The sequence below is a fragment of the Clarias gariepinus genome, chromosome 26, assembly GCF_024256425.1.
Source record: "Clarias gariepinus isolate MV-2021 ecotype Netherlands chromosome 26, CGAR_prim_01v2, whole genome shotgun sequence".
NCBI lineage: Eukaryota > Metazoa > Chordata > Actinopteri > Siluriformes > Clariidae > Clarias > Clarias gariepinus.
In genome coordinates this window covers 22,683,864-22,697,131 of record NC_071125.1, presented here as the reverse complement: position 1 = coordinate 22,697,131, position 13,268 = coordinate 22,683,864, and the positions used below count along the sequence as shown (strand labels likewise).

Below are 13,268 nucleotides of genomic sequence, written 5' to 3'. Positions count from 1 at the left end.
CCTGAATGACACACTGACTCTGCTTCACTTTCTTCAACTCCTTCAAGTAAACTGTTCTCACTATTCCACCGCATGAGATATATATGGACACAGAGGGCAAACGTGAACACAGACAGATTAGATCCATTAACTTCTTATAAAATTATTCATTTAGGTTTATAATCTTTTAGGGTGAGAACTGTCTCATGGCTATGGATGTGTCAAATTAGGCTGATTGCTTAAATGTTGCACACACAGAATTTTATAGTCTATCCTAAAGACAACAGGGAGCCAGGGAAGATTTTACAAAACAGTTGAGATGTGGTAAAGATTTTCTTGCTCGCAGCAGGATTTTAGCAGAAAATTCTATTTTAACCATATTAGAGTTTTAAAAACCCTATTGACCAGATATTCAGATGAAGAGTGCATTACAGGAGTCTTGCCAGGAGATAAAGGCATGGACATGTTTTTCACTTTGACAAGTTTTCCAAAGAACTTTGGATCTTGAGCTGTTTAGCTGCAGGAAATGTTGATTCATCCCGGTTTGAATAGACTAAAGGCAGGAGGTTAGTGTGGGGTTTGATGTTGAATGACAGGGAGCAGATTTAATAATTATATTGTGTGTCATCCGTAACAATAAAAAGAGATTCCATACTGGCTTATGACATGACCAAGGGGGAGCATATAGATGGTAAAAAGAATAGATCCAAAGGACAGACCCAAAAACTATACTTTATTTAGTCTGTCTATAAAACTGACATTGTAAATTGTTTTTTGCCTCCCACAGTCCACAAACATGCAGATTGGGCTAATTGGCTTTTCCAAAATCCCATAGTGTGTAAATGAGTGTGTGAATGTTGATGGAGGTCCTACCATGGTCGTACAAATGGGAATAAATACAACGGTCATCCCTCTATGGTCCCTAGTTGGACTACAGATGGATGGATTTTATTTAGTAAGATTTTTAAGTTAGAAATAACTCATCTTTTAATAGGAAATGCTACTATATAGTTTTTATCTGCCAGGATAGTCTCACTTTCACATAGATACTGGAGTAAAAATTTTTTTTGAAAAACAATGTAAGCAATTACACAAACATTATTGTCTAATTAGTTTTTAAATCCTGATTTTAAGTCGGGACCCCACTGTCACTGCACCTATTCTGCTATACTATCTGGTTTGCCTTTTAGAGCATTTTAATCATTGGACCAATGGAATATAAAAACCCAGCCAGCTCTGATATCTCTTTGACCTTTGTCCTCTTTCCGTCTGGCTCACTGCACATTTGAGCTCCTCCGAGGCTGCTGTCATCTCAGTGAGTCTGATTGATTTAGGTTGTAAGTGTCCCTGTATATTCCTGTCCTCCGTAGTGGGATGGTGATGTTTTGATTGTTTTTACAGCACTCAACAGATGGTTAGCCCCTCTCCAGCCCCCTCCTCCCCTAAGCACTTGTGTAAGCGGTCAAACAACATCCATCAACTAAATGAAGGATGGATTTATGCTGTCATTTAGAAAGACCCAGCAGCTCCAGAGGATTCATGTGCACATGTGTTTATAATAGGGCAAATCATTAGGATTAACACATGCAAATTAAAAACCGAGTCTGCGTAATGAATTACATAGTGAGTCAAGATTCATTTCCTCTGCTACAGTATTTCAGACAGCATTGTTTTTTCATTTGGGATGAATAAATATTTTCTACTTAAGATGTCAAAGAGAAATATTAAACACTTATTTCTATCCAGAGGCACAAAATTCTGATATGTTCACAAAAAAGAATATTATAGTATTTGTCTTTTTTATTCCAGTAATAGCCCTAAGTAGACAGTTTTTTGCCATAAAATCATAAAATATCATAGCAGAACCATGTTTTTTTTGTATAAGTTTTAATGCACAATAAAGAAAAATACTTTTTTAATGCTTTACTATTTATTAATACTGATATATCAGTCTTAGGATTTGCTCACAGCACACATTACTAAGAACAAAATCCACATATTAAAATTACTGTGAAAAAGGAAAAAAAAAAACTTGATCAAAAAAATTATCAACCTACCTATATATATATATATATATATATATATATATATATATATAAAATCACCATTAATTGAATGTCTAAACCATGTTGAGAAACACTAACCAATAAGCACAGAATAAAATCATCACCAAAAAGCCAGTACTGAAGCTTTAACACATTTTTAATCAGCTTAATCGCGATTTGCTCTTGATAAAAGCACATGTACATAAATATTTGCAGCCTTTGCCATGGCCTTCAAAATTTAGCTCAGGTGCATCCTGTTTCCACTGATCATCCCTGAGATGTTTCTATACCTTGACTGGAGTCCACTTCAGTTCAATGGTAGATGCAGTTAATTGGACATGATTTCAAAAGGCACACGCCTGTCTATATAAGGTCCGACAGTGAACAGTGCATTTCACAGCACAAACTAAGCCATGAAGAACATTGTCTGTAAACCTCCGTGACAGGATTGTATCGTGGCACAGATCTGGGAAAGGTACGGAATTTTTTTGCAGCATTGAAGGTCCCAATGAGCACAGTGGCCTCAATCATTTGAAAAATGGAAGAATTTTAGAACCACCAGGACTTCTCATAGAGTGAGCCGTCTGGCCAAACTGATTAATCAGGGGAGAAGAGACTTGGTCAGAGAGGTGACAAAATAACCTGATGGTCAGGAAAAGAGCAGCATCTCTGCAGCACTCTACCAATCAGGCCTGTATGGTAGAGTGTCCAGATGGAAGCCACTTTTTAGTAAAAAAGCACCTGGAGGACTCTTAGACTAACATTTTTGTTGTTGTTGTTGTTGAAGCCCCCTTGGCACAAATTACAGCCTCAAATTTTGAGGAAAATTATGAATTTAATCAATTTTGGAATAAGGCTGTAACGTACTAAATGTAGAAAAAGTGAAGCGCTGTAAATAATTTCCATATGTATCGTATCACCAACACTAACCAATGGTCTGTTGACAATAGGACAAAATAACCACAATATTATTTACTTGATTTCTTTTACTAAATCATTAAATACAATATAATCATATTTCCCTCAACTTAGTTAGACATCAGATTATAATTTGAATTTTATTTTTGATGATAATGTATAAGAAGATAATTGCTATTGGGGACCTATTTCAAAAAATATCCTGATTAATAAAGAAAATGTAAAAGTGAAACACTAAAAGGGATGATTAAACAATCATTTTGAAGGTGTTGTGTCAAACCTTTGTAATTAAGGGAAATTGTGCAGGCTTGTTTTAAAGTCTCTAAGTAGACATTATACTGTATATAAATAAATATATGCCCCCTATATTTTTATATATTTTGATATCTCATGCTTTATTATCAATATATTAGAAATGACAGATATGACAGGCGACACGTTCCTGACTTTTGGTATCGTAGGTAGCATCATCAGCTTTTACCTCATAATGTAACGGCAGTCATCATCAAACATCATAACGTGTCTGTGATAGGCGTTCCTCACTGAATGTAACGGTAGCGAAAATGGGTATGTCAGGCCGAGATCATAGCTACTGAAACCCCGAACCACAGACTGTGACGTTTCTACAGCGACGGCGCATACCACAGGCAGAAGTAAGGCTTGTCTGAATATTGGAGCAGCCTCTATAGCGTTGGCAAGTTGACCACACAGTCCATTTGCAGGTATTGGTAACACACTGCACAAAAACCTGCAAGCAGGCGAAGCGGTGGGTAACCTTAAGTATTTATAAAAAAAAAAAGCAAGTGTTCTGTGGAAGAATCTAAAGCACCAATACTTGTCCTTTTTTTAAAACTTAATCACTAGCATGATTCATGAAAGACTTTAATATACATCTCAAATAATGTCTGAAAAATGTTTGGGCAATACTGTTAAAAAATAACAATTTTGTGACAATATTAAAACACATTTTCTGAGCATAAGTCAGTGCCTTTATAACGCTGCTGTTAAAGAACTTGCACAATTCCCATTTTTAAAAATTATTGAACAAATTTCGATCTCGAGTCAAATATACATTTATGTAAACACTGAATAAAAAGGACCTAAAAGTATAGCTACAATGCGTTGATCTTTGTTAAAAATACAGAGTATTGTGCTTTCACCTTTAATTAACTAATTTTGCCATATCATCGGATCTTTATCTCAATGCTAAAAGATCCCACCATCTAGCTTTAACATCCAGATACTATTACAAAACCTGAACAGCAATAAATTCAAATTAAACCCTGGCCGATATTTTGTAGGACAGTACTGTGACAGGTCACATGAAATAGTTTTGATGGTTCCAACATTTTTATTTTGTTCTAGCTTCAAGTACACCAGAGCAAAAAAAATTCACAATATCATCATCATTATATCTGAAGTTCATCAGGCAATCTTTGATATACATACGATATACATTGCTATGGTTTAGAAAGATAAAGTCTGCTGACAAAAGGTCAACCAATTGGCTTTTTTTTCATTGACAAAACAAAACAAAAATAATCTGCTGCTGAAACAAGGGTTGATTATTCTTTCAGAAGTGCAGACGACATCTAGAAAATTGTCCAGAAAATGTTATTACAATATGATAATTATAGAAATAAAGACATCAAACAGGACCTTTGCTTGTCTCATGAGTGCTACCATAACAGGGAGGTTTAAAACTTTATCCTTAAAGATCACCAACACACGTTTAAAGTTTGGCCTTGAAACAATGAAAACTAAATGTAAGTTTACATCTTTCCAAGTAAGACACATTAAACGTACAAAGGATGTATGCATGATGGTAGCGCCTCAAGTGACAGGGAAAAAGTACTCTACTCCCGAAGGTGTAGGACACTCATTAACAGGCTCAGGTGTGTCTCGGTTTTGAATAAAAAAGACGCAGATTATATCAAAGTGTTAATAGTCACTATCGTTTGCCCTGCTTCATTGCAGGTCTTCGTCCTTTGCCTTTGGGACCTTTTCCGGGACCCTTTCCGGGACCTTTACCCTTCCCTTTTCCACCCTGAGCATGTCTCCTTCCTTTCCCAGGTGCATTCCCTCTTCGTCCCTTCTTTCCTCCTCTCCTTTCTGAAGATTCACTGTCTTCCTCCCTCATCTGCTTGTTCACGGCTTTTGTGATGTCCAGACGGGGTCTCTTGCTCTCCATGACTTTGAGCATCTCCAGCTGTTTCTGCTTCTCTCCGGCGAAGTCACCGATCAGAGGCTGGAACTGTCTCTTCTTGCCGGTGTTTCTCTGCGGTTTCTCTTTAGGAAGTCGCTCCTGGAACTTTCCCACCGAAGCTGTGGAGCTTTTGGCGACGCTCACGGCTTTGGCCAGCTCTGCTTTGGACTGCTGCGAGGCTGGAGCGAGTCCCACACCAGGCACCTTTACCTTCTGCGCCCTGGCGATGTTCTTCAGGCGGTTAAACTCATTTTTGGCCACTCGCTCTTTCTTGGCCTGGTTCCTCTTGGCGAACTGGTCCTCATTCGGGTCTGCGCTCTCAGGCACCTCTATGAGCCACTCCTTCGTGTCATCTTTGGCCCGTTTATAGCCCCAGCGCCTCTTCCACTCCTTGTGCACTTCATCCCACACCAGGTTCGTCTTCTTTTTCTTCTGGATGCCCTTCAGCTTGGCGAACTGCTCCCACTTGGTCGGGGGTCTCGGCTTGGGGGCTGGTTTTTCTCGGGGTAACGGCGTGACGGGATCAGGCAGCTTGACCACGATCACCTCGTCCACTTTCTCGCTCGGAAGTTTCCAGATCTCGTTAATCAGCAGCTGAGTGTTGTCACGCGCCAGCGCGCGAAGAAACTCGTCCTTATTTTGCTGCTTGAACTCGCGAGCGTTTATCGAGTTCTTGTCCAACGCCAGCAGATTTCCGATATCAAACTCGACGTCTAACTCTTTGTCTACGGTGATGCTTTTTAATCTTTCTGCCTCGTCTTTTTCAGCTTTATCGAGCACGTCTTCGATACTGCACGCCGCCATCTTGAAATACAGAATTCACACGTGTTCCGGTTCTTTTTCTTCTGGCTTCATGCGGTTGAAGTTTTAGCCAACTGATTTTTTTTCATCGCCCCCATCTGGACAAACGTGTACATGACATGGTTTCTTCTTGAACGATATTGTCATATCCATCCATGTTCCCCCTAAAAACGAATTTTGTTACAAAAATACTTACAAATTGTTCGATTTCTATTGAAAACATTTAGACTTTAATCTAATATTGAGTGCAGTGCAATAATCGACTCTCTATCATCACCTGGCACTTATTTTACCTCCATGTGTCCGTCCTTATTCCAACTGAAAACGTTTGTCGCCCCCAGGTGGACAACAGTGCACATGGCAGCGCACTAAAAATCAAATCCAAAAAACTTTAATTTTCTTACAAAACAAACTGTTCGATATCTAAGCGACACCGTAATTATATTTTTGTACAAAATTATATAAAATTTTGATTTCTATTTAATTTTTTAGACTTAAATTTAATATTAAATTAATTGCGATAATTCATTATCTATCATTACCTTTCACTCATTTTACTTCCCTGTGATGTCCGTAATTATTCCAACTAAAAGCCCCCAGCTGGACATCAGTACACAAAACAGGGCTTTGTTTTTAATCATATTGTCATAATCATGTTCATCCTAAAATGAAGTAATTTTCTTTCAAAACAATGTTCAATTTCTATTGAAATTATATATAAAAATCCAATGTTGATTGTATTGCAATAATCCATTCTCTATCATTACCTGAGACAAATTTTAGTGTCCTTCCTTATTGTTTTAAGCCATAAATTTGTTTAAATGTTATATATAAACTTGTCACCTAATTTCTAATTACATTCCCTCATGTCATTCTTATGCCCAGGAATACACATACAGTACTTTCACCATATTATATTGCATATGTTGCATTTCTAACCTTAACCGCTAGGTGGGGGTGTTGGCTAATTTTTTACATTTTATATTAATGTCTGGGAAATGAAATGGAGATTACATTAATAGCTTAGATCACTTTAAGGAAAACTAAGTACTAGTACATTTTCATCAACTTTATTGAACATAATTAAGAAATTCACCATGAGACAATGATAAATAATATTAAACTGATTATATGTAAATTAAATGAAATCACAGATGAATAAATTAAATCACCCTTTCACTCAAAACAAGTGTTTTTACAGCTCTGAAATAATAAAAGTCTTATTTATGGACAGAATATTTGCATTTTTAAACCTCAAAAGTTCATTCAATAGTCTATTGACTGTCGTCCTCGTTAAAAATTAGGCATACTCCTACATTTCTGGTCTACGGCTAATTATTTCAGTCCCAGACAAAGCACAGAGACACTTTGAAGCCTCGCCCACCGTCCCTGGGGGACACACAGAGGGAGAGGGACGTTTTGTGAACTTAGTGATAGAAGGAAGCTGATCCTCCTTTGTTTCTCTGTAAGCGTCCCCCTCTCTTCTCTCTCATTAGTATGGGGTCCATTTTCTTTTCTAACTAGAATCCTGAACCTTTGACTGGTTTCTCCCCACAGACTCGAGGGCAACAGTACATCCTTCTGAATAAAAATTTCCACTGATTTCACATAATTGCCAGCGTTCCTAATTGTCCCTGTCCAAAAGACAGCGGAGTGCCATGTTTTCCCTCAAACTGATAATCAGACTGTGTCATAATCAAAGTAAATCATGGATTTAGAGAGAAGAAAATCATCCCGATTGGTAGATATGACAGCTGGATTGGAATTAAACCCACATTTTGATGAAATTGAGGAGATTTGTATGATCATTAGTAATGATTTCTATGCATGTGTTGAATATCAGAATGCTTTATGTTAAATAATTACATAACACTATAGAACATGTACAAGATTTGTGCATCAAAAAGGCACTAGCGGTGCTTCAGTATGTTTGAAATGCATGCACGTGTTGGTATTCAGAATAAAATGGCAAACTGAGTCAATGCTTTTTATTTGTCGTTTAGACATATTTACAGCAGGTTCGTGTTTTAATAAGGATTATGAAAAACAAGATGATGAAGGGACCTCTTCATGATTTTAATCCATAATAACAGTGAGATGTTCAATAAACTCTGCTTTAGCAGAGTTAAACATATTTTCAAAACATTTTACCCAGAAACCCTTGCAAAGTCACTTAGTTTGCTTTCATGGTCAATACGTGTGTTGAATCACTTCAGTTTATTGAAACGCAACTCAGTTTGCTTCAACATCTAAATAAGACATGAATGTCTCATATTGCTTAAACGACTCCACTTGAACGTTCATGGGGTTTAATTTGCAATGCTGAAGGCCTAGTGGAGAATCCAAGGTGTGATTTAGTATTTAGGAAATATCTACGAATTTGTGAATGACATTGATTTATTTTGAGCCCTGCTAATTAAAGGCACAATTAAGTCTTGACGGGAAAGCAAGGCTCCTGATGGCTATGGAACTGAGAGCAGGAATGACGCTACGCCACACGCCTGCAGGTACATAACTTCTCACATTCATGATTGCATTACACTTTGATATGCACACACCTTTACACCCTGACTTTGCATAATTGTTACCCCAGGCATGGTATTTCCGTACCGTGCATGTTAATTATCTAACATCCTTCCTGCATATAGACTCTAACATTCCCTTACAGCTGATGAGTCATGACTTCACGTGTCACAAATCAGCCTTGGGAATGTGCGTATCCCACTAAAGGTCACGCTGTCAGAGTGTGGATGATGGGATAATCAGTCTTCCAGAGGATTCCCCTGTAACATGATCAACAAGCATAGATGTCCATGATCCATTAATCACTGAACTCAATGAGGCCACATCACTTAAAGCACGGCTCCGCCCCCTCAAACACATTATGTTGAAATTGAAATTGGGATGTTTTTAGTGTGTGTAGTGCCAAATCGTTTAGTGGTACTCAATTTCCATTATTTCTTTGGAAAGTTTGCAGTCACATTATTTTAAATGCTTATCACAATAATGTTAATGGTTATTTCCCAAACACAGGACATTTTTTCGTCTCTAAACATTTTCGAGCATTGTCGGACATCATATTAATAAGAAATCCATTTTAGGTTTCAAGGATGCCAGTGCAGACTCGAGAAGACCCAGCTACACACACTTTACAGCATTAAAATGCCGCCGCATCATTTTCTTAAAGCAGAGATAAACTAGAGATTAAATTCGACTGGACTATGAGGTGATCTCCAACGTGGGTAATGTTGGATATTGATGACCAATTAAAAAAAAAAGCAAGCAAGAAATGTCAAACTGAAAAAGAAAAAGGTTTAGGGTGCCTGTTAATCATGACGATGATATGGAAGTTGATCAGACTGGACTTTTAGTCTGATTCCCTCACTCTGATTTATATCTATTTTTAATTACCTAGAAAAACCTAAAGGTAAATCGGGTCAAAATGGTTAATCAGACTAAAATTAAAAGTGACATATTTGTTAACAGGTGTGTTGCCTACTTGTATTCCTAGCCAAAGTGAGAACCTCTTCCTAAATAAGGAAAAACCTTCAGGGAGTGAGTGTTAGTACGTCTTAAGGGATGATGAGCTTATAATAAAATTGTTGGATTTTTCCAGCAACCTTGAAGAGTCTGAGATGTTAAAGAAGCTATAAGAAGATCAATAATTAAAAGGCGAGCAGAAGAAATGGACACGAAGATGACATTTGATATAATTTATCGTAAATTTAAAATGCAAATTTATTATAGTATAGAAATTATAAAGACAATTTATATACGAGTAAACGAAATCCATGTTTTATTAGCTTTTTTTGTATAAAAACAAAACAAAAAACTGCACACACCCTTTCAGGAATGCACACAAATCCAGTTCCATATGTTTTACAGGAATAGTCCAGTGTTTTCCAACCTAATCTCCATCCACAACATCTGTAGCGTATCTGTTGTGTGATCAGGACAGATGAGAATTTCAACAAGATTCCTTATAATGAGAAAAGAACAGAAAAGTTCTCTACTAAAAGTGTATTTCCTGTATAAATCGAAGGCCAGTTAAATCTGTATAATTCCTGCCTCCACAGCTGTTGTTACTCGTATCAGATGCTGTATGGATTTTTTTCCCCCTCTATTGCTCTGTCATTGTTGGAAAGCTAAATAAAACTTTCAAAAGGATGTTCCATTATGTGTTTCTCACCTTAAATCATATTGTAAGTTCAGATTCATGTTATATGTATATATAGATATTAAAAGATTATGAACAGACATCAACAGCTAATGTTATGCTTTTTTATACTGTAACTACGTTTGTAGAGAAACATGATTTCTATTCTTTTCTCATGATCATAAATCTTGTTGCATATACTAATTACGCATATGGTACAGATGCTGTTGTTAAAGTTTAGGTTGAAAAACGCAGGAGTTTTCCTTGAATTTCTTACCGTGGAAGAAAGCGGAGTTAAATCTGGCTGGTGTTAATCAGCACTGTCATGCAATAATACCAAAAAACACCTGAACACATACCGCCGTTAATTTTATTTCCTCTGATGTTCCTTTCATCAAGAAGAAATTCTGACGTAGTGAGACAAAAGGTGGCTATATTTAGACAGAACTAAAGCGGGATAAGGTGTGTTTAGACTTTTCTCAGGAATGTCCTTCGTACACACCCAATATAAGCAATTTTAACCTGAGATTCAACTGTGAATACCTTCATCAGAAAAAGTGAGGGGCTGATGCAGAAGTGCTAGTGATGCTGATTTACATGATGCTGCGGTTATCAACCAAGAAAACCGGAGCGATGGAGTGGAGGCTACTTTTCATCTTTAAGTTTGCACAATACAGCTGAAGTGTGGTGGATGTTCTAGGAGATGTGGCAGACACCGAGGAGAGGACGTGCAATCAGAGAGTGGGAGGAGAGCAGGCACACTGGCTGGACACGTTCCTAGAAAAGACCCAGCATGTGAGCCAGAGTCCTTGAAGTGATATTCCAAAGTGCGTTTTTTTCGCCACCTTTTTTCTTTCATGCTTCAGCAGCAGCCGCGTGGTTCACGCTGTGGTCTGGAAAGAATATAACACAAATGGCAACAAGCCCTAACGGAGGTCATCCCTCACCCGAGTAGCATGCAGGGCGTTGCACCACATCTAGTAGCACTAACTCACGAAGGGAAGCCCTCAGTCACGTTTTCACCCCCTGACGGTGAAAAACCCTCACAAATCTAACTACAATCCACAGTGTCAGTAAGGCTAATGATGCAGCCCTATAATTATTATTGCCTTAAGCCATAGGGCTACATGCTCCTTACATCGTTCAAAATTAAGTCCAGTGTTGGAAATAACAAGTATGTAAATGTGTGGTGTCTGGAATTGCAGCCAAACTAGGAACCTTGGCCATACAACCCCAGATTTATATATATATATATTACATATGTAAAACATGAACCACCCCAAATACTTAAGAGCAAATACTTAAAGGCCATTGATTGGATAATTACTGCAGTAATGTATTTTAAATTCAAACTCAAATTGAACTTTTGTCACATACACAGTCATACACAGTACGATATGCAGTGGAATGCTTATACGACTACCCGTGACCTTAAAAATAAAAGATTATTAATAGGAAATGAATATTAATAAAAAAAGAAATAAAATAGATTTATATAGAATAGATTATAGAATAATAAGAAGTAAACTTAGCTGTACAAATATGGGGAAAAAAAGATTCTTTACAATATAGAAAAATATAGAAATTTTAGTGGAAAAAAAAAAGACTGGGGGGTGTGCAAATATGCATGTGTCTTATTTAAAGTGACTTGTGTGCAATAAGCAAAAAAATTAAATAGAAATATGTAAATGTGCATGAATGTGCAGGTGAGCAGTGTACATAAATGTCCAGAATGAGTGCAAAGAGATAATGTCATAATTGTGCGTGTTTAAAAATGGTTTAGTCCTGTGTGGTGTCCTGAGTCCTGTTTAGTCCTGAATTCATCCTCAGTCTCTCCATGTTGGCCTTCAGGGAGCGGAATTGCTTTTCTGACCGCAACAGAGAGAACAGTCCATTGCTGGGGCGGCTGAGGTCCTTCACAATCTTCCTGGGCTTGGTCCAGCACTGCTTGCCATAGATTGAGTGCAGGTCAGAGAGCTCGGTGCAGATGATGTGCTCAGCTGATCGCACCACCCTCTGTAGAGCACGTCTGTCCTGCATGGTTCTGTTTCCAAACCAGGTCGTGATGTTTCCCGAGGAACACCGAGGTATCTGAAGCTGTCCACTCTCTCCACCGGGCTCTTGTTGATAACGAGGGTCTGGTAGTTTCTCTGCTTTGTACTAAAGTCCTCTATCAGCTCTTTTGTCATGCTGATGTTTAGAAGGATATTGTACCTCTGGCACCATTTGTCCAGATTTCCAATCTCCTCCAGGTAGGCCGTCTCATCGTTTGTTCGTGATCAGGCCCACCACGGCGGTGTCTTCAGCAAACTTGATGACAGTGATGGAGTTGGTAGTGGCCACGCAGTCGTACATGTACAATGAGTACAGCAGGGGGCTCAGAACACAACCCTGGGGGGCTCCAGTGCTGAGAGTGAGGGAGGCTGAGACATCCGCCCATCCTTACTGCCTGTGGTCTGCCAGTTAGGAAATTGGAGATCCACTAATACATAGATGAGCTGAGTCCCAGGTGCTCCAGCTTGGTGATGAGTGTGGAGGGAATTATGGTGTTAAATGCTGAGCTGTGGTCGACAAAGAGAATAATAAGTCATAAAACATAAGTCCCTCCTCTAGTTTTCAGGTGAGTGAGTGATGTATGGAGGAGATGAGAAATGGCATCATCTGTAGAGCGGTGTGGATTTTAAGCAAACTGTAATGGATCCAGTGTGTCAGGTAGTGAAGAGATGATGAAGTCTCTGACCAGCCGCTCAAAGCACTTTATCATTACTGAGGTGAGGGCTACAGGGCGATAATCATTGAGGAAAGCAGGATGGGGTTTCTTTGGGACAGGAACAATGATGGACTCCTTAAAGCAATTGGGGATCATTGACTGAAATAAAGGTAGGTTGAATATCTCTGTGAACAGAGGTGCTAGCTGGTCTGCGCCTGAGGTCCGAGGACTCGACCTGAGATGCCGTCTGGTCCTGCTGCTTTCCTGGTGTTCACTCTCCTGAAGGTTCTCCTCACGTCATGCTCGGAAATGATGACGCTCCGGTGCTGGCAGTGTCTTCCTGTCTGCAGCCGTTAGTGCTGCTAGCATTAGCATTGCTAGCATCTTTAGCTGCAGCGTCGAAGCGAGCATAGAAGGTGTTCAGCTTGTCTGAGTCACATTCTAGTTTGTCAT

General features: G+C 38.6%; 1 protein-coding gene across 1 annotated transcript; it reads right to left on the bottom strand.

Moving 5' to 3' along the window:
- Positions 1-4,270: 4,270 nt before the first annotated feature.
- rrs1 (ribosome biogenesis regulator 1 homolog) lies at positions 4,271-5,979 on the bottom strand. Its single transcript, XM_053487505.1, has one exon. The coding sequence runs from the start codon at positions 5,950-5,952 to the stop codon at positions 4,894-4,896; it is 1,059 nt and encodes a 352-aa protein (XP_053343480.1). The 5' UTR covers positions 5,953-5,979; the 3' UTR covers positions 4,271-4,893.
- Positions 5,980-13,268: the final 7,289 nt, after the last annotated feature.